Below are 23,224 nucleotides of genomic sequence, written 5' to 3'. Positions count from 1 at the left end.
TTCCGTTCTGCTCGGTTGGAAGTGTTGCCAATGACTCAAGAGCATCAATAGGCGATGATTGCAAAACTTATGTAAACAAGTACTTACAATCATAGCATTTGCATAGGAGGAGAAACAGAATTGGGGGCATATTTTTGGGTCTATAATCTATGAACGAGAAAAACCCTATTTGCACTCAAAAAAGGACCATGCACAACCAATATCATTATGCACGACTACCGGAAAACGGATGTTGATGGGAAACGTCTTCAAGCATCAAGTCCAAAGCTTTATTGTACTTTGATTCAATAGATCAACAAAAAAAGCCTTTAAATATACATGCATCTCTGCTCCAGAGGTATGGCAAATGAAAAATAAAAATAAAAATAAAAGAAAACTACCCGTGATATTCTTGCCATGACACACAATCTAGTGTTTGATTTTACTTGCACTTCTCGAAGAACGTGTCCCAAAATGGACGCTGTGGGTAATGCAATCCACTGCGAGGAGTTTGGGATCAAACCTTTATTGTTTTGAAAATTCTAAATTCTTTTACAATACAGTCATTTTTTTTGTTACTGGTGTGATCTGATGAATAATATACAATGTTGTCGTTAAATTCAATAAAGACACACATTCACAAACATGAAATATTACTTTCTATATTTCAACATCCTACAACAGAGGGAAGATATGTGCTGCTTTTCTTTTGACGCTTGTTTTCGACAGCACAAAACGCCTCCCTTTTGAATCGCCGAAAGCATCGTCTTTTTTCCGAAAGTGCATCTGAAGGATTGCGAGGCCTGGTATTCCAAATATACGTCATGATAATAAACAGGCGGGTCGTACTGTGCTGCGAGTGACAATCAGCAGGTTTTTTACCGATACCTCCGACTACGACGCATATCCAGACAAGTAAATTAAAGAAAATATTATCTATATGCATGCCATGACCATTCCTCTGATAACATTTACAATAAATTTATATTTTCATAACCTTCTGAAGTAAATAAGCTGACTGTGATAGTGCTCTCTCCCCCCCCCCCCCCCCCCCCCACCGACCATAATATTAATAATGAACTAATATGTAACATCCAAATACATTTTGTTCATTTTACAGACTTCTTGTGATAGTTTTGGAGCCATCACACGTGTAAAGTTAGAATCATTTGGTCCACATTTACAAATCCTCTGCATATAAAAAAAAATGAGATAAAATGGTTTGCAACAGAGGCAAAAAAAAAAAAGGGAGGAAATGGTTTTGTCTTCTGATGTTGACAAAACAATCAAGGATGAGCGAGAGTTTGCTTAAAAAAAGCAATAAAAACATACTGCGATTATTACAATATGATCAATTTTTACACGATTACACTTTCTTGTTCCATGGCACGGCCTTTACTCTGTAGAATTTGGTGCCGAGAGGAACTTTGAACCGGTTTTGGGCCTGGAGACAGACAATAACAAAAGAGACACGTTCAAAGTGTGTATTAGAAAAATCACTAAATAAATAAATAGATAATTCAATAAAAAGGTGTCTGCAGTAGATTATGAAAACACATTGTTTTCTGCTCAAGATAACCCCAATTTTAAATCATCAAGCACTCTTCCTAATGTGCTTAATCACAAACAAACTGAGTATCTGCAAATGTTTTAATTGTTTTAATATTTGCGTCTCAAATATAGTTAATATTAGAGCAGAAAAAATGGGCTAATATTTTGTCATCAAGGATGTTACATTATGAGAGTGCAATATTACCAAAATTAGTCACAATTAATAAAATAAAATTGTACATTTTGCAGTTGCATAAATAAAAGAATAATCCTGGTTACCTTTTTAGCTTGGCAATATTCCTTCTCCATGACTTTTCCTAAAACCCACGGGCGTCTTGTTGCTCCTGTCGCTAAAAAAAAAAAAAATATGTTGATGATATACAATATAAAAGGGTGCTTTATGTAAAATACTACAGAAAAACACTATCAGGAATAAAACGCTTCCTCTTTTTATCTCATCATTTACGTAACAAATTCAACTGGAACTTTTTAAAAAAACATTTCAATCTACAAATGCCAATGATACATAATTAATAAATATGAATTAAATAAGTAAACTTACTAGTGGAAAAGGAATGAAAGAATAATGTATCTTGTTGGAGCAACATGCATGTTTCAAATATGTAAAATCGAATATATTTAAGCATTCCAGTCGTGTGTGTAACTGACCTGGTTTGAGGTCCAGTGCAGTGAGGGACTCTGAGTGCAGGAAATAAAGTGTGGGACCAACAGTAAAGAGAACGTAATTATCGTGCCTCTCGTCCAGGATTATGAGAACCAAGTCGCCCACCTGAAAACTACAAAAGAAGGGGTTTTCAAATGAGGTGGAGGGGTAAAATAGCAGTTCAGATCATTAAGGCTAATATCCAAGAACGCTTACTCTCGAATGGCGATTTTCTCTGAGTGCCGTGACGACACGGACGACATACTCTGTGACATCTGTAAAACAAAATTGTTAGATGATTCTGGTGATATTTACACTAGTAAATGTTTGTGTTGCATACACTCTCTGCGATCACAAATTTAAACTGCATGCATTATATTGCAAAACAATCAATTTTGGTTAAATGTAATGTTGAATCTCATAAATGCTTCCAGTGCTTGTAAGAATGGAGTTTGTGCCTAAAACAAATGTATGTATGCCATCTAGTGGTAAGGAGTAGAACGGTCTATTAAATAGCAAAATAGAAACAGAGAACAATGAGTATTTAAAATGCACCATAATGTATATAGATGTGGGATTTAAACATGTCTGTATTTGTTTAATTTCGAGCTTGTTTGCTTAAATGAGCTGAAATTCATACCCGGCTCAATTACACGGGCACATTTCAGAGCTGCTTTTCAGACTAAATTCATCTTGTGAATCGGCCCCGAGCTGTCAGGACTCTAAAGTGTGAGTTACGTGTCTCATAAGATGCGTCTCACGGCCAATAAGACGGCGATTGTAATTTTCCTAAAGAGATTAAACCTATTTGGAGAAATAGTCCCAGGGGAAATGTAATTAAATTATATCAAAGAGTCTCATGTTTTAATTAACTGCTGATAATGTGAGAGTTGCTGCTATCGTAACAACAGCAATGTAAATGAACAATACAGTAATACCAGAATAGTTTGCTTATAGTTAGATATAAATAGATCTAATATAAAGAAAGATGTTTATTTGTAATTTATTTATTAAAGTATTTATGTTTTTTCCTTCAAAATGACACGAACGTTCCTGTGTCAGTCGCGGACCTGCATTAATTGAGTGTGTATTGTTCTATTTACCATCACTAATTACTGCTTTTAATTGACTGTTCAAGTGGTCAATTATAAACTGAGATCAAGCACAAAGGACACAAATCAAATGATCAATTTAAACGATGTTAAATGATGTTCTCATATAATTAACACATTTAGATGAAATATAAGAGCCAAAGCAAGCACAAAAATCTGAACACACACACACACTCACATGTAAATAAATTAAAATATATTTACCAATCTTTGACTAAGTCTTTTGTTCTCTTCCTCCTTCATATGTAAGGTCTGAAACACAATAATAAATAATTGCATATAATGATTAATTTGAGAAATACAATGTCAATAAAACAACAAAGTTAATGTGTGAAAGTGAATTACCCTTTCCAAAATCAGTATGCGCTGTTTCTCTTCAGATAGCATAGAGTTGTCACTGAAACAAAATACACAAAGTAAATTTCACAAACTACACAGTTCACTAACTCAGCAAAATGTAAACATTATTCTCAAAGCCAATCAAATTACAGAGCAGGCAACTTTGTTACTGTGGTAAGAAAAAAAAAAAAACATTTCTTGATCACAAAAAGGATTCCTCACCTACTCACATCTCTCCTCTTCTATCTGATCTACTCTGCTTTCCTGCCTCAAATACATTCATTCTGCTCCTTTAAAAATACAAGGTCTACAAAACATGGTCTTGCCCCTCTCCACCAATTTATCCTCCTTGCATACTTTTAAATCACAAGGAAAAGTGAATGTTTTCAAACAATTTTTTTGGTTAGTGATATATACCGATAGCCTGATTATCTGACAAACTCCATTCTGTTGTTACCAAATGTACAGACAGACTTATATATATATATTTGTATTTTCAATATATATAAGCACAATAAAATTTGTTTTGCTTCGCTTATATATTACAGACATTACAACATTACAGAACAAATGAACTGAGGAAAATAAACATTATTTCTTCTTGTTTTCTCTTTTCTTTTTTTTTCTTTTTTTTTACATGTAAAGCTAGTGTGTGTGTGTGTGTGTGTGTGTGTGTGTGCGTGTGTGTTTTTGGAAATAAAATAAATAAATAATAAAAATCAACTTGTTCTTTCTTTGTAATTATTCTAAAACTTTTCAACAGTGACAAACTGCATCCAAGCAAAACTTTGACTTTGTTGCTACAAGAAAATGCAAATCAAGTGTACTGTTAAAGCTTACTCAGCTTATAATGTTAAGTGTTTTTTAGCATTTTTAGTGCTGTCAAACAATTAATCACATCCAAATAAGTTTGTGTTTACAAAATATGTGTGTGCTGTGTATATTTATTATGTATATATAAATACCCACACACATACACATATATATATATATATATATATATATATATATATATATATATATATATATATGTGTGTATTTATTTAAGAAACATTCACATGTGTGTGTGTATATATATATATATATATATATATATATATATATATATATATATATATATATATATATATATATAAAATATACACATTACACACACATATTATGTAAAGACAAACTTTTTTTGGATACGATTAATCGTTTGACAGCACTAATTTTTATTATATACTGAACATGGATGTGGTTTGATGTTTTACAGTAATGAATGCCACTAAGTGAGAAGCTAGGCCAAAAAAAGTAAAAAATAACTATGAACAACAGTCCGTTGTACTGCTAGTATAAAATGATTCATTTCAAACCAACTTCTAGATCATTTTAATGACATACACTCTCTGTGTGAGGTTGTAGCCAGTTTGTTAAAGTTAAGTGTGGTAGTTCAGTTTTTCAGGTTTACTATTATAGTATGAATAAGTCACATGTGCACGTCAGCACAGATGCTTACTGCACTGTCATCATGCTGGCCTCCACGGCCGACTCCACCCTCTCCTCATCCTTGAATGCAGCCATAGATGCCAATCTTTCTGGGTCAGGGGTGGACGGTGACAGAACTTCTGTGTGGGTGGGGCCACATGCGCCGTGAGCCTCCATGACGACAGGGATGGGATTGGGAGGAAAGAAAGTTGAAGAGACGAGGACGGTGCTTCGCAGACGGTTGAGTTCTTCCTCCATCTGTTTCTTCTCTTGAAGGATGGAGGCACGGTCCTCAGAGAGTGTTTCGATCAGGCCTTCAGGGAAACAACAAAACAGGGCAACGATCATGAGAACAGAAATGGTCAATGAGACCAATAAATGTGCAGTTTGGTAACAGATCTTTGAAAATCAACAAGTGGAAATTCTTCCAAATGATATGATAAATATAAAATGTTTTTATACCTTTATCTTTCTCTTGTTGCTGCATCACGTTTTTGAGCTTCTCTGTGAGATCATTGATGATTTGTTCTTTCTTGAGTTTCTCCCGAGTCAGAACAGTATTGAAGTTCGTCTAGGAGTGAACGGCACATTAAAACGAGCTATTTTAGGGAACATTTAAAATATATTAGGGACAAAACATTAGTTCAAAAAAAGTTACAGGGATCAACAATACCAATATTTTCAGGATGTTCAGATTTTTTTAGTTTAGTTTTTTTTTTTGTCCTGTCAATTTTTACTGACCCCAACACAAAAATACATTTTCCATGCATGTTATTTATGTTTTTTTATGTCAGGGGGAAAAAAAGTTCTCAAGTTCTCTTTCTCTTTGCAAACAAATGCCTAGGTTCATAATTTTTAATAATAGCTGGAAAATATACAGCTACTATGTAAGTTCAATGCAATTCAGCTGAATTATGTAAGTCCATGAAAGCTATATTAAATACATACTTTGTCCAGAAATTATATCAACTTATCAAATATATCAAATATTATATCAAATTATATCATTATTATTATATCAACTTGTTAACATTGCCTTCATGACATATAAATCAGCACAATTTGCAACTACATTTTAATTTTTAATATTCAATTAAAGGGTTAGTTCAAAATCTGGCATTAATTACTCAGCCTCATGTCATTTCAAACCCGTAAGACTTTCGTTCATCTTCGAAACACACAATTATCAATTTGACACTTCAAAAAGTTCATAAAGAGATTGTAAAACTAATCCATATGAATCAAGACTCAAGACTCGATCACTTTATATGCTAAACAGAATTAATTTAGGCTAAACGGAAGCTCAAGCATGTTTGATTGACATGCGAGAACCAATGAGGTTCATTCTCAAGCTACGCATCACGCTTGTGCTTCCGCAAGAACCAATGAGGTTTGTTCTTGCGCGTCAAAGAAAATACGGTTGATCTTGTGATTATGTTCACTGATCAATGTTTATTTGTGAATAAAAGCCTAAATTCAATCTGTTCATCTTATAAAGCAATTGTGCCTCTTCAGAAAATCTGGACTAAACCGCTCGATTCATTTGGATTAGTTTTACAGTCTCTTTATGAACTTTTTGAAGTTGTAGTTGCATAGACTGTCAATAAAGGGACAAATCTCTCAAATTTCATTTAAAATATCTTCATTTGTGTTTCGAAGATGAACGAAAGTCTTAAGGGTTTGCAACGACATTGAAACTTAGCAATTGATGACAAGTTTTTCATTTTTGGGTGAACTAACCCTTTAAATTGCCTACTTTTGTTGCCAAAACTGTCAAGTAAGCAACACATGAGTTTACTTAACTTAGTTGCAACAAAATTTGGTTTGTTGAATGAAAAAAAGTAATCTTTCAATTCAAATGGAGCTAATAGCAAAATTCCTGCAGATCAGTTCTTCTTATTGCTAACCTGCTGTTCAGCAATAAGTGAGGTCTTCAGGTTCTGCATCTCCTCATTCTTTGTGCGTTCCAGAAGCTCTAGTTTGGTCAAGAGCAATGCCCTCTCCTCAGTCCACTGGCCACTGTCTAGCGACAATGCAGCGCCGGCCTCCTCACCAGCCTCTGTCTGCTCTACAGAAGCTGCCACTCTGAAACACAGAAGTAGGCATGAGAATCAACCATACCATACAGGAGATCAACCTGGCTTTGCATTCATTACACTAAGAAGTCAATTGATGCTTCCTTCTAAAAAATGTACACAATGCAAATTCAGAAGCAGAGCAAGTTGTTACATTTTAAAGGAACATTTTTTTCTTTGCATCTTGTGCACTGACAAAATCATTCACAATCATTCATGTGTATTAATGAAGTAAATGCATACATTTTGTGTCTTTCTAGAGCTCTTAAGGTGTTCATGGTTTGTTTCTTGCAGGGTTTGAACTAACAACCTTTCATTGCTAGCCTAGACAATTATATTATAGCCATTCCCACTTTTTCTGAATTGTTTCTTGTTGGTAAAACATTAGTCACAAGAATAAATAAATAAATATTCAAAAACCTCCAATTTACTGGGATTGGTATAAGACTTGAACACAAATCTGTTTTCTGTTTTTAATTAATCCCTATTTTACTGGCACATGTAACGGGGTTATCATATTTCTTGCTAATTTCTACTTAAGAAATGTTTTAATGAAACGGTTCACAGTTTTTGTTCATTCTTTTTGATGTGCTAATTATTCACAAGAGTGAATGAAATCAGAAAGAGTAAGTGAATGCATGTTGCCGCCTGTGTGTTTTCTGCTTTTAATTAACAGTAAAGTTAGAGGTAAAAGCTTTAAATTTGAATGGACTAGAGCAGCATTGTTTTAGTGTCATTTCATTTGTCCTCAACAGATGCTTTCCTCATTTAAAAGTGCAAGATTTATTGAGTTCTTCATGACCAAATCAACAAGAAAATGACACTGTTGTCAAAAGAACATATTAGAATGATTTCTGATCATGTGACACTGAAGACTGCTGAAAATTCAGCTTTACATCACAGGAATTATTCTATTTACACCATACACTATTTTAAATTGTAATATTAATTCATAACAACACAGTTTTTATTGTATTCTTGATCAAATAAATGCAGCATAAGAGATGTCTTTCAAAAACAAACCCCAAACTTTTTAATGCTAATGTATTTCTCATTCAAAGTAAGGCTAATGGATAAATGAGGGGCTATTTTAGATAAGATAAATGTCCATTTTATCATCCACCAGCCAAAAGTCTTTTCGCTTAAAGTCCCTGTAAAGTCATTTTAAAGTATGTGTTTCGAGTTTGTCACACCACAGAAAAATGTGTTATTAACCACCCAGCCAAATTTGAATGATTAAAAAAATCTGCAAGTAAATGAAATAAGTTATCAAAATCTCGAAAAAATAGGCAGCGCTCTCTGCTCTCAAACGCTGGGGGCGTGTCCGCTGTCGGCGCTGAAACCACACCCACTCGCGAGAGCCGCAGTCTCAACTGACTTGAGCCTGAGTCAAACATACTGATGCATATAAAAAGAATCATTTAGAGGGTTACAAATTTTAGTAGTTACTGTGGACTACCTAGTAATTATAACATAAGCAAACTCGGCAACATACACTCATTGGTGGGCACGTACTGCCGACTGTTGTCGAGTCGACAAATGACGGTGCCGCGAGACGGGAGGATGAAGGCCGGGACGGGAGAGACTCTGTCCGGCCCCATATATCATCGGTTATCGGTGGGATGGTGGGAAGGCCGAGGCGGGAGGGGGGCCGAGGTCTGTTCAGCCCCATTCACCAAAAACAGTGGATTATCTGTGAATCCCAGCTGTCTGATGAAAGTTTGTAAAATTATTCGGTGTAGTAGAACGATCACTTTAATCCTTCATATCATCGTTTTAGGAAATTTAAATAAGGAGACCGAGCATATTGTACATTATAACAACCATGTAATATGCATTTGCGTGACGAAGGCATTATTAGCTAAATGTGCAAAGGGCTGTATAACTGTAATGACACTCGAGAATGAGCGAGTGAACCGCTGTAGAGGCGGCGCCACGCTCGGTGCGTCATCGACAGTTATATAGTGTTGGGGAGGGGCTATGCTCGGGGGTCCAAGTGCGTCATCAGACCCCCGTTTTAGCTCCGCCCAAAAAATCCTGAGCAGAGACTTGGTGAAAAACTGTTTAACGCTCTAACTTCACAATTAAGCATTACACAATTCACAGTCTTTGTAATGTGTTTCAGCAATACATTTGTAACATTTATAAAGTGTTTAGAAAGAATTCTCAGAATTGACTTTACAGGGACTTTAAGAAATCTAATAGCATACCTCTACACCAAAAGACGCACAATTTGAGGTTTGACTGTATGACGCACAAAATGAGCAGGACAGGTTGCACACCTAAGTGTAATATTACTAAATGAGTAAATTTATCCAAAAATGAACAGTCATCATTTACCTAACTTCATGTTGTTACAAACCTGCATGAATTTCTTTCTTCTGGGTAACACAAAAGAAGATAAACTGGAAAATGATTCATCTATTTTTGTCCATATACTGAAAGTCAGTGGAGTCCGAAACATTGAACCCCACTGATTTTCGTAGTATGGGAAAAAAGACTAAAAGAAGAAATATCTTCTTTTGTGTTCCCCTAGAAGAAATAGTTTTGGGTGAACTATTCCTTTAAGATCAGCGGTTTGCTTAAATCCCTAAACATATGTATGAGCAATATAACTAGTGTTTATGCACCATTTATAATTTATAACAGCTATCCTTTGAGTAAACTGTGCTTTGAATCTTAACTGTGTGAACTGAATCTTAGAATGATCTTCGTAGAGAATGTCGGTTTCGAACAAGATGGAAGCTTTTGATTTTACTTACATTTTAGTGGATTGTCTGTCTTGGAGCTGATTTTCAAGTAGTTCAATTTGTCCTAACAGTCTTGTCTCAATCTCCTCTTTCTGGAGTTGAAAGTCTCTTAAGGCCTCTTGTAATGCAGCTTTGACTGCCTCCTCTTTCTCCATCTCTGCCCTCTGCAGGGCCTCCGCCCTCTCCTGCTCCAGTCTTCCCGACAGTAGTGAGTTTTCCGCCTGCAGGTCCCCGATAACAATCTCTAGGTCTTGTTCTTTCTCTTGGAAAGCCCTCTGCTCATCCTGCTTTTCCCTCTGTAAGGCAGCAAGCTGGTCCTCATGATCGCGCTGGATCTTCTGGACTCGTTCCTCGCAGTCTTTCTCCGCATCCTGCGACTTCTGCTTGAGCGCTGAAAATTCGCGGCGGAGCAGGGTGCTCTCCTTTTCGTGCCGATCGACGAGTTCAGAGATGCAGTGGTCCTTCTCCAACCTCATGAGCGCTCGGAGCTCGGCCAGGCCAACCTCGTACTCTTCGTTCTTCTGCTGGAGCTGCTGGTTTAACGTGTCAATCTGCATCTGCAAGGTGGTTGTTTGGGTAGTAAACTCCAATTTCAAAACCTCTTCTTGGGTGCTTTTGGCCTCCTCATACTGGAGCCTCATGTCCTCCATTTCGGCCTCTTTAAGAGCCATCTCGACTTCCAGTTTGCAGCGGGCGTCCGCAAGTTCTGTAATGCGAGCCTCCAAGTCTTTCGAGCGTCCGTCGCGCTCCTTGAGTTCGGCAGAATGGGAATCCATCAGATCTCTTAGCTTCACCAGGTTGTCCTGGACAAGTTTTTCAAGTGCACTTTCTTTTTCCAATCTGAAAGATTGCAGCTCTGCTTCATGTTGTTGGTTCAACTGTGTCTCCAGTTCTTGAAGGTGCACCTTCTCTGCATTCTCCATCTCCTGTCTGATTTTCTGTTGGCCATGCTCGATCTCAAAGTGCAGGTTATCCAGCTGCCCAGCAAGTTCGTCCTTGGACAGCAAAGCAGCTTTCAGTTCTTCACTTTGCTTCAAGATCTTCTTCTCAAGGTCCTGCACAGTTTGCTTGTGATCTTGCAGTTCTTGCATAGAATGTTCCCTCTCACTCTCCAGCTGTGATATTTCTTTCTCCTTGCGCTCCACAAGCCCCTCCAATTCCAGCATTGCTCTCTGGACGTCTCGGACAATCTTCCTATTGCATTCCAGCTCTTCCGTGAGAGTAAGTATCTGTTTTTCATAGTCGTCCTTCAAACTCTGGAGATTGGATTGTTGTTCATCCTCGTGACAGTATCTGACACTGTTGAGAGCGTTTCGAACCTCAATGGTCATAGTTTTCAGGGAGAACCCGAAGTCTCGTTGCTCCTTCAAAACAAGTCCTCGAAAGTGGTAAAGGTCTTCTTTAACTTTCCTCAAATTGTTCTGGGATTCTTCTGCAGCGGAACGGTACCTGTCTGCTGATAGCTTGAGAGCTGCGATCTTTGAGTTTTCCTTCTGAAGGGTAGTAGTGTCCTGGATACGCTTGCTATCGATTGCATTTATGACGGAGGAGTAGAGAGACTCCACCATCATCTCTGGACTTGTAGGATCACTGATGGGGTTAGGTGACATCAAGGTCTCCTCAATAACAAACTCATTAACAGCTGACATGAAGTCTGACTCGGGACTTTCTGCCAACGAGTCCAAGTCTAACGAGCCTTGCTGTAATACAGGATCCATATTGGGGTGCCCAATGGTTTCAAAGTCAAAGGTCTGGGCATCTATGCTGTCGGGTGATAGGTCCTCCAAGGGACCAGGAAGCGCCACGGGTTGGCAGTCCGGTGCTTTTAAACTGAGAGTGGACAATGTTTTGGTGGAGGTAGAGGTGACTGCAGTTGTGCTTTCAGATCTGGGTGTTAATGCAGTGGATCTTTGAGCACTCTGGCTACAGGAAATCTACAAGACCAATGCAACACATTAAGATCATATGATAATTCACATTGCAATAATATATTAAGCTGCATATATATTTTTTACATTAAGTATTTACGTTAAGGAGAAATCCAGCATACATCACCACAAAGAATATGCATGGATGAATCACAATAAGATCGATAAAATGCATTTAGAATTTTATAGGTTAAAGATACAGTAAATTGTATTTCATGCTGACTTTAAAGTTGTACAACATCCAATATTTCAAACACTTCAGCAATAAAAATGAAATGATTGTGAACACAAAGCACCTTTTGTTCATTTAATAGGTCTGTGATAGTTTGTGACATCTCGTCCACACTCTGCGCAGCCTGAACCAGCTGATGAAGAACCTCAACGTGATGGTTAAGAGGCTCGAAGTCACACAATGTGGGGACCCTGATGAAGAAAACAGGCATCAGACAAAGAACAACTGACATAGACCATCATTTAAGAGTTTTTAGCCATGATTGAAAGGCCAATGGAACGCAGGGAAAAAAAGCAATTTGACATATATAAACAAATATGGTTGTGAAGTTACGGTAGAGACATCAGTATTGTGGGCTGCACGATTAATCGTATTTTTTATCATGACACCGATTTCTGCTTCACTCGATTAATTAAAAATAATCATCAAGATATTGGCATGCTGTTTATTTGGCCTTAAATGTTTTGGGTTTTTTTACACTTGACATTTCGTTATCTTGCATTGGTAAACTTCCACTATCTTTCCTGCTTGGGGTTGATGTCACAAGCTTAAATCCCCCTAACAGAGCTTTTTTTTCTTAAAAGGATACATTTTCTGCCCAGTATGTTGGAGTTAAGCGATGTCCATTGTGAAATTCTCCTCGAACGAAAGTGTCATACAGTGACGAGGCTGCGTGTGCAATTTGCTGCTACTAAATCTGCAAGCGAACCTTCTCTAAGATATATTATAATGAATCCAAACATGATTCTCAACCATAATGTTTGCGATTGTGGTTACTGAATAAATGCACTGTGCTACAATACAAAGTATCAATGTAACATTATTGGAATTAATGTTAGGAATTTAACTGTTTTAGCTTTTGAGAGAGGCTTCTTAAAACTACATAGCCACTGTCTGTTAGCTAAAATAAAAAAAGAAAACGTATCTTTCTTTGCAGTCTGTCTGTATGAATTAGCATTTGTGAAGTAATCTGGATCTGTGGTTTGTCTCATTTGCAACTGAATTGCATCTCTTAAAATATCTAATGTGAAGAAAAATTACAAAGCACTCACCAAAACCTTGCATTACCTGAAGTCATATTAAATGGTAAGTAGTGTTTAATTTACTCTCATCAATACGATTGTTATCAATGCAATTTTTTGTGTTGATTCTTGATTAAGCTGTCATAGTTGGTTAAATGAAGGCCACCTCAGGCCTATAAGGTGAAGTGTAGGATGTTAGGTAAAGAACACACAAAATGTAAAACGGCCTTTATTACATCACCCCTTTTGAAAATTATGCAATTAAAGTAAATATAATATTATACTATACTATACAATAAGCTAACTTCTATTTCTCTGTAATTTTTCAAATTAGAATAATCATGATTATATAATTTTTGAGCAAAACAGTCGTTATTATCAGTTTAACAGATATGGTGCAGGCCGAGACCGGATACAGTCGTTTACCTGAGGTAAGGCTGAACCTCGGAAGGACAACAGGACTTGAGATACTGCAGGTCACTCAGGGAAATATCTGGAAGCTCAAAATCAAACTTTCGAGGCTTTCGAGTCTAAACACAAAAACAAAGAAAATACTCATTAATGCTAAAAGACCATGAAGGGATCCTGAAAGATAAAAATGCTTTCAAAGTCTCACGCAAAACGAAGAGGGTGGCCATGAGTCCAGTCCTCGAAACAACCGATTTCTGAGGAACGATTTCCCTAAGAGAAACAAAAGCAGTGTTTTCAAAGCAATCTCCTCAAACAATTAATGTGGACTCAGATGTCAATGTTTGAACTAAAAAGAAGCCATTTAAATACCTAAAATGGACTTACTGAAGAGCTTCCCGAAGGTTTCCCTTTTTGCTTTTTCTGCCTCATAGAGGTTTTTCCCATCTCTGACAAGAGCATTGGCCCACTGAAAGAAACAATAATAAAAAATTAACAGCTATCCCTGTTACTTTTGTTAAAAATGACAATCAAATGTGCAGAAATCTTAAAAAAAAACATTATTATTAAATTAGCTCATATTATTCACTCTATATCTTTGCTAAATCACTTTTATAACCTCATCTCTATAACAAAACATGCACATTTAACATCCTTTCCACTGTTTCTTTTAAAAAATATGAATTAAAGTAGCTGACTCTTACTTGTCTGTAGTGTCCTATGAACATTTTGCGCCTGACCACCTCCACTACGGCGAGACAGTACATCTGTGGCACAGTGCTGAGCGCTTCCACCACTCGTACGCGCTCCAGCAGCTCCGTCAGCAGCCTCAGGAGAGCCTGTAGCTTCTCTCCATCCTGATCAGCGTGAAGCATCACGTAGCAGCACCATCTGATGGAGGAGACACCACAGTGCAGCTAGGAAATGCTTACAATTTATGTCATAAAAGTATACCAAATTGAAAATTGCCATGTTCTGGCCAAATTCAAAACAAATCGTATTGCCCACGAAGAAGAAAAAATGCTGCTCTTACTTGAGACGGACTTGAAGGTTGTTGGCGAGCTCCTGTTTGGCAGTGGTACACTTCTGCTTGATGTCAAGTAGCTTCCTGTGATTGGTCAGCATGATCATCAGCTGGTTGGCGTGACTCAGACACAGGTCAGGCAGCACCGAGGTGTCCTTCAGGTTTTCAGCCCTCTTCTGATTGGCAAGAAATCCCTAGTGGAAGGCAAAGGAGAATATGTGAGGACGAGAAGCTTTCTGAAAAAAATCCACACTGGCACTTTCAAGTGTTTTGCACAGCTTTGTAACAGATTCGAAACGTGGATAAGTTTATCGTTTTGTCGATCTGTCAAAAAGTAATACAGCTGTTATTGAAGGACGGGGCAGGACCGACTATATTAGACCTGCCAGTTAAACCCACAAAAGAATAAGTATTGTAACTTGTAACCTATTTTAAGGTTAACAAATCATATACATCTTAAAGTTACAGTAGCAAAAGAGAGAGGGTGGTCATAAAAAAAAAAAAAACCTAAGTGGACTTCAGGGAAAAAATAAAATGCACTTATGTGTAGAATATGTCATCTTTAGGTTGTTTTTATAGACTATAAAAGTGAGATTTGCTTACCTGAGCAAGTTCCTTCTGTTCATTAACCAACTTTTTACAGCTTGCTATCATCTGGTCAAGTGCATACAATCTGTCCTCAAGACCTTTGATGGCCTTCATGTTCTGATTATCCAATTTGGTAATCGTCTCACGGCATTCAGTTAGAAAGGGTTGGATAATTCGTGGATCAAGCTGGAAGCATAAAGAATGAAACAGACGAAAATGAGTGATCATAGACAGTAAAACAGTCCATGTATTACATGTGCTTTGTAAACGTGATGATGACGACATGCACTACTTTTAGTGTTAATTTTGTTTTTGTTGTGTTTTGTAAGCAATGTAAAGCGTTTCTGCCCACTAACAGCTGTGCAAATATATGTGATATAAATAGTATAGCAAAATATCTATTGGGTGACACATTTCTACCATCATAATGCTGATGACTGGCTTGCTCAACAACACAATAAAGGTTGTTGCAGGTTACTTCACGGTAGCACTAGTTTACAGACTGATTCGTGTTTTGACCAAAACATTCCCTCCCAATATGACTCATCTTTTACTCACCCTGTTGATCGAGTCAAAACACTTCCTCACTACCGACTCCACATCATTAGGTCTGTCCTGAACGTTGATCCAATCCAACAGTGTGACATTAAAAGAGGGTATGGCTCCCCTCTCTGGAGACTCCTCCTCTTCCTGTAGAGCTGCTTTTAGACTACAGCTGCTCTTCAGTCTGTCCTGAGGAGAGGAGGACGTCTGGGATGACGTTTCTCCTGAAGCAGAGACCGGCGAAGGTGTCTTTTGATTCTTCTGGCCGTCAGCAGGACAGAGGATAGCGGACTGGGTGGATGTTTCTCCTCCTTCATCGTCCTCATTATAGTCCTCTTCATCAGTGGTTCTTGGGTGAGGGGAGCAGGACTTCTCCAAGCTTTCTCTGTAGCTGTGCCGAGTTAAACACTCTAGGAGAGGAATCTTCGCCATGACCGAGACAGCAGTGCCAAGCCTGATGAATGACATTAGAATTAGTGATCTATACATCTCTCTTCACAAAATTGATCAAATTTGTCATTAAAGACATTTATCTCAAATAAATGCGTTTTTAAACTTGTTGTCAATATTGATAATAATAAGAAATGTTTCTTAAGCACCAAATCAGCAAATTAGAATTATTTCTGAAGGATCATGTGGTGATATTTTTGATCAAATCAATGCAGCCTAGACAAGCATTTCTTTCAAAAACAACAAAAAAACTTACGACCTTAAACTTTTGAATTTGTAGTATTTCTGCTACAAGATCTAACACAATTTTTCGCTAGTAAGAATTGAAGAGGTGGTATAGCAGACATAAAAACAAACTTTTTTAGTTTAAAAAAAAAAAAAAAAAAACAACAGTTTGATGTTTTAACAAAATAATTTAAAGAAAGAAAGATAAGGCAGCTGGAGTCAAAGATTCACATACTTGGTGAGTTTTAATTTGATGTCTTCAAAATCCTGTTGGTAATTTGTGTAAGCAGTGTCGAATTTCAAGAGGAGTTTTTGATAGGACAGGGTGCAGTCGTCCAGGTTAGCCATGATGGCCGCCCATCCCTGGTGCTGAAGGTGTTCATCATGGACCAGACGCTCACAGAACGAGCAAAGCTTCTTGGCAACCTCAAACATTTCCTATAAAAGGGCAAAATATCAGGCATTATGAGAGTCATTTGCATACAAATGGAACAAACCCTTCCATCCAAGCCTGTGTCATTTACAAAAAGGCTTTGTTACTTTGACTGTATTTGCATTTATTCTCTCAAATAAAAGTTATGCTTAAATCTTAAATAAACATCTTAAATGTAACATAGTGTGGATGGTTGAGCATAGATGTGTAAAACTGGGTAAATCTTAGGAAGACACGGGTTGGTCATTAGGTCAGAACAGAAGTTGGCCTCTACCACAGCTAGTTGAGTTGCGGGAGGCGACGGTGTGAAAGACGGCAGGCATCATAAGTGACTCCTCCACCTTCAGCTCCATCTCATTCTCTATGGAGAAGGTCGTTTTGGGGATGGTTGGCGCTCGGTCGCACAGGATCATCTCTTTGTTGAACAAGAAGATCGGGTTGGTGTCCTGAGGCAGCCAGAGACAAAAATCATTCACTGTTTAGACATCACATTACTTCAAGAACCTCAATATTTCACTGCCATTTTAAAGTGATAGCTCACACAAAAATTAAAATTATCCCATGATTTACTCACCCTCAAGCCATCCTAGGTGTATATGACTATCTTCTTTCAGATGAACACAATCAGAGATACATTTAAAAAATATCTTGGATCTTCCAAGCTTTATAATGGTTGTGAAAGGGGGGCCAGATTTAATACATCCATCATAAAAGTAATCCATACGGCTCCAGGGGGTTAATAAAAGCCTTCTGAGGTGAAGCAATGGGTTTTTTTTAAGAAAAATATCTATATTTAAAATTTTATTAACTATAATAACTAGCTTCCAGCAGACAGTCGTACGAATCGATTTGCGGTGGAAGAGTAACCTCTGACCAGACGCATGACGTAATGACGAAACACCGGTCACTAATTAGAAGTCTAAAATGAGAATTTTTTGAGTCCTTTTGTCAGAGGATTTCGATATAAGAGAAGAGGAGCTCGAGTTTGTTGCACAGCCCTATTTGTTTAAACCGCGAGAGGTGTCTAAGCTTACTCTACTCCTACATCCTGCATCATACATCGCGTCACGGGCTACTCTTATGGTGCAAGTCTACCTGCGCAGTATGCGTGCGGTCGTCTGCTGGAAGCTAGTTATTCTAATTTATAAGTTTTAAATATAGATATTTTCTTACAAAAACCCCATCGCTTCGCTTTCAGAAGGCCTTTATTAACCCCTGGAGCCGTATGGATTATTTTTATGATGGATGGATGGATGCATTTATTTTGGGCTTCAAAATGTGGCCCCCATTCACAACCATTATAAAGCTTGGAAGAGCCAGGATATTTTTTTAAATATATCTCCAATTGTGTTCGTCTCAAAGAAGATAGTCATATATACCTAGGATAGTTTGAGGGTGAGTATATCAAGGGATAATTGTCATTTTTGGGTGAACTAACCCTTTAAATGTACTAAAAGCTATTAAAATAATAATAATAATACAATTATATTGTACAACTTTTTTGGTGCTTCTTTGTGATTTTTGGTTCTTGAAAGCATCAAACAGTTTAGTAGTGTAATTTGTAGCAACGGTTGAGCATTTGACTATATTATTCATATATAATAACTAATATTACCCTCTAAACAAATGTTGAAAAGCAAAAATTCTGTTTGTTTGTGTGTATGTGTGTGTGTGTGATTTTGCTTGTTACTCACCGTTCCGGCGCTGTAACTACACACACGCCTCTCTGCCACCATACACTCCCCTCCATTGACCACCAGCACCTGGTGCTGGATTGCAATTTTATATTTGGCCTGAATGGCATGTTTAAGGTCCAAAACACTATAAAGAGCATGAAGCACAACACATTACGCTTTTAGTTATCCAGTAAAACAAATCAGGACTCAATTTATACAAATCTGCAGGCAAACACTGATCATGGAATTTGGACTTGTTTTAAAGAACCAATAACATTTATGTAATATTATAATAATTTACATTTGCACCTTAACCATCATAAATTATACAGGTAATTACACTGAAACAATCAATAAATAAAGTATTTTGCATTTCTAAGTATCAACATAATATTTTATATTTTGCATAGTATATTACTCAAAATAATGCATTTTCTCATATGTAAAATATCAACATATGTACATTTTATGTAAATTCAGACAAACTCATTAAATTATTTTCAAGATGTTTGAAGACAAAAATAAACAGTAATATGTTACCATAAGGATGTAAGTGTTAACATTAGTTAATGCAACAGGTAACAAACAATAAACAGTACATTTAGCCATCTATGCTAACATTCATTTTTATGAATTCTAATACTAATATGCTATAACATTAAAGGTTGCAAATGTTTACATTAGTTAATGCAATATGAAATTACAAAGTAACATTTAGAAAGACTAACAAAACTATGTGAATAAAAGGCTAAATTCAATCTGTTCATCATTTAAAGCGATCGTGTCTCTTGAGAGAATCTGGACTAAACCGCTCAACTCATATGGATTTGTTTTATGATCTTGTTATTAACTTTTTGAAGCATCAAAGTGGTAATTGCATAGACTGTCTATGGAGGGACAGAAATCTCTCACATTTTATTAAAAATGTCTTCATTTTTGTTTTGAAGATGAATGAAAGTCTTGCAGGTTTGGAACAAAATTAAGTTTTTCATTTTGGGTGTAAACTAACCCTTTAAATATGCTAACATTACTTTAAATATGCTAACACAATTACTGTACACAAAATATGTTCTGTAAAACAGCACTACGTAATGACTTCACATAAAACATATAGATGGAAACAAATCAAGGATTAACCATTCACTGATCAACTTTATCTTAAAAACATTAAAATCTCTTACGTTTGGACAGCAAGTTCAGTGTCAAACGTTAATGTGCTTCCGTTGTTGACTTGAAACACATACAGCTTCATGTTGAATTCTCCGCTGAGTCTGCCTCCAGCTTGATTTGTTCATCTAGTCAATTATGGCTGTCTGATCGAAAATAAATAAAATGCACACAATTCAAGTCAAGTTACATCAAACTTACAAGTGATGATGAAAAACAACATTTTAATCCAATTAAAATTTGAAATACATAAAAAATACATATAATTTTAAACAAAAACAGGTTAATAAAAGGTTTAAATAGTCATACCTCCCACACAAAAAGGCCAATAGCCTGTTAACTGTCAGTGTCCTGGTAGCGGGACACTTGGCACACTTTCAAATATTTAATAATCATCGTAAAATAGCTTAAACACTCAAAATTCATCCTATGAAAACCGTTGTAAAATTGGACATTGTGTAACTATGTAAACTGTACTTTAAAACCTTTTAGCTGGATCAATTTTTGAGATAAAAAACTTCAAATTTGGATCACAACATATGGCTTTGATTTTTTGGCAATTTAGAGTCCAAATTATTATATTATGTATAAAATAAAAAATGTTTAGTTAAATACATTTGCTTAACAGTAAACTTAAACATCTATAACTTTCTCTTTTACGCTTGCTTTCACTTCAGCAATCTTCTTTAGAAGCAGACTAACCTTGACTATCCCAAAGCATTTATGAAATACAAGCATTTAAGTTCAGATCTATGCTCAAAAAGGGGGGTGACAGTTAATCTGTACAAGCACATGTAACCTACAAGACATATCTAACCCTACATGACCGTTTCAGCAGATAACAAGCTGGAAAACCCCTAGATAACTGGCTAATCACAGTGATCAGGGACATCATTCTAGGCCGTGACAATAAAGAAAGCTTTTCAGATTATTACATGAGCTATAATGTGGTTAGAGATGTAAAACTGCACACAGATCAGCATGACCATGTGGCCCAAATATTCAGGCTGAGTCATGTTGTTCCCTGTGGGTAAACACCATCAACACAAACTAAAAGAGCCTTTGTGCCTTAATTCCCCATGAATGGGTGTAAAACTTTACAAAGTTTGGATGCATTATAACAACAACTGTTATTATGGATACAGGGAATAAGGCGAGTCTACCAGGAATAGCACATGGTTGGCGTTGACCACATGGGTAACTACTGCCATTTAATGAGGGGTAAACAAGCTAAAAACTGCATACAGTATTGTTTTGGTCAAGTATAATGAGGACCACGGTTTATATTAGTCTGTTTGTTTCAACTTATTATGTGTCAATATTGATTGACAGCTTTCCCCTTCGGCGAGGAGTTGAAACCTGAGCCAAAATATGACCTAAAACTGTTTGTTTCTTTTTAAAAAACTCTGTTAACAAGCAAATATGAGACTCCTGAAGGCTTCAAGCTTTTGTTTTGTGGTTTCAAAGGCCCTGGTCACTGTTTAGGGAGGGTGACAGTATGTCCAAATATCACCAGCAAACACCAAAACCTCATCAATATGACAATACATGACAGCAAAACCTCGACTAAACCCTCATTCGACAACATACACATGTTTTTTGTTTACATTATTTAGTTATATTTGGTGCCACAATTCCTATATTAGTGACCCAAACAGCCTCAAATTATCCGGTATTTGATTTTAAACCTCAACACCTGCAATATAAGAAGCTAAATCCGTCTCAAATTGTCTTACCTGAGCTGTCTTCAGTCCATTCTCTGCATTAAAGCAGATTAATATGTTGTTTTTGGCTGAGATGTGGAGGTTTCTGTCAGCTAGAGGTTGAAGCTGTCGGGCTAACAGGCTAAAGCTCATCACTCCAAACACGGGCCTTTATTTTTAATTCCCATAAAACGCACAAATTCATCCAGGATGAGATGGGATAAAGTGCTTCATTTTTCAAGACATGTAGGTTAGGAGGGGTAGTGATAAGATATGAGTTTTGTCATCGAGATTTTTCTCTCGCAGGGTTGTGTAAGGATCCGCTAATGCTGTTTCTCCTGCTGCTGTGTTTTGTTATTGTCGTCACTGCGCAGCGAGGTGCATTCTGGGAAGGGCAACGGTCAGCGGTAAAGCGCTGATCTGGGAACAGATTACACGCCTGGTATATGAGTTCTACTGTTGCTAGAGTAACGAGGAATATGATCTGAAATCAGCCGCTTCTTGCTATGATGTTCTGACAAGGTGTGGGAACAATTAGTTGAAAACGTAAAGTGAGGGATTACTCTTAATTTTACTGTAATTTAATTGCAGTTAATTCTGATGTAACTGCATTAAATTCTCTAAAGACTATAGAAAAAAACATTAGTGGATTTAACATCAAAATTTAATGTTAAAATGTATGTTTTTAGTGTAACCTTCTCCCTTTAAATACTATCAGTTATATAGTATATCATTTCAAGAAAAGTTTAGATGCAATTTCATGATTTATTTGAACGATTTAAAGAGCAGTTTCATGTCTATCCTTGTATTGTTTAGCTGGTTGATATGTGATTAGCAATAAGTAATGCAATACTTTTTAGAGAGAGTAATTAGTATCCTACAGTAATCTATTACACAGTTAAAAGATGTAATTATTACTTTTTAGAGTAACTTACCCAACACTATTCATTATGTCGTTTACTTCTAAAGAATGACAAATTAAAATCCTAAAATTTTAAGTTTTTTTTTTTTTGTCATTTGACAGTCTTTATTAATCACTATAATATGCAATTGAGTAGAATCATTCAATCTAAATTTATAGTTGCTATTGTGATATTCCATATATGTTTTTAAATAATAAATTTAACTTTCAGATATATGTGCTTAACAGTGATGTATATATATATATATATATACACACACACACACACACACACACACACACATATATATATATATATATACATTACTGTTAAGCACATATATCTGAAAGCACATATATCTATATTCGGATGAGTTTAGCATTTACATATATATATATATATATATATATATATATATATATATATATATATATATATATGTATGTGTGTGTGTGTGTGTGTGTGTGTGTGTGTGTGAAGACTTCATCTAAGTGCCATTTCTTCTAAAATTAGTATTTTTATCAAGCTTGTATGTTTATGTTCAGTTATTTCACTTTAATGGCAATGAAAAGGACCTATTAATTGCCATTAAAGTGAAATTACCGAGCCTAAACATACAAGCTTGATAAAATTTTCATTTTAGAAGAAAATTTAAGATGGCACTCAGAGGCTTTTGCATCTGAAGTCTTCATATATATATATATATATATATATATATATATATATATATATATCCTGAAATTGCTAAACTCAACCGAACAGTTGCCAATTTATCTATAATAAATATATAAATATATCTTATAAATCATTAGAACAAAGATCACTTCTGATTTCAGACTTTAGACTTGTCAGAAAGACACAAGGCTGAATATTATTAAATCTTGAATTATTTAATAAGCATTTGGGCCTTTAGGTCTTTTGCTCCATGAAAGCTGAAACCCATGGGATTATATTATATTATATTATATTCATGGCAAATCTGTCTG

The 23,224-nt window shown here is 36.2% G+C and overlaps 1 protein-coding gene across 1 annotated transcript; it reads right to left on the bottom strand.

Annotated features, from left to right (window-relative positions):
* Positions 1-247: 247 nt before the first annotated feature.
* On the bottom strand, positions 248-21,711 carry rb1cc1 (RB1-inducible coiled-coil 1). Its single transcript, XM_048174041.1, is given in 24 exon segments — positions 248-1,423; positions 1,810-1,880; positions 2,200-2,327; positions 2,411-2,469; positions 3,511-3,558; positions 3,652-3,703; positions 5,144-5,426; positions 5,575-5,683; positions 7,020-7,197; positions 9,950-11,871; positions 12,162-12,288; positions 13,546-13,649; positions 13,736-13,800; positions 13,915-13,996; positions 14,232-14,418; positions 14,561-14,745; positions 15,155-15,325; positions 15,698-16,136; positions 16,593-16,795; positions 17,065-17,079; positions 17,081-17,236; positions 18,485-18,611; positions 19,648-19,779; positions 21,370-21,711. Coding segments are annotated over 23 exon segments (4,860 nt in total). The 5' UTR covers positions 19,719-19,779; positions 21,370-21,711; the 3' UTR covers positions 248-1,345.
* Between the last annotated feature and the right edge of the window lie 1,513 nt (positions 21,712-23,224).

Source organism: Megalobrama amblycephala, linkage group LG22, assembly GCF_018812025.1.
Source record: "Megalobrama amblycephala isolate DHTTF-2021 linkage group LG22, ASM1881202v1, whole genome shotgun sequence".
Taxonomy (NCBI): domain Eukaryota; kingdom Metazoa; phylum Chordata; class Actinopteri; order Cypriniformes; family Xenocyprididae; genus Megalobrama; species Megalobrama amblycephala.
This window is presented reverse-complemented; position numbering and strand designations above follow the sequence as displayed.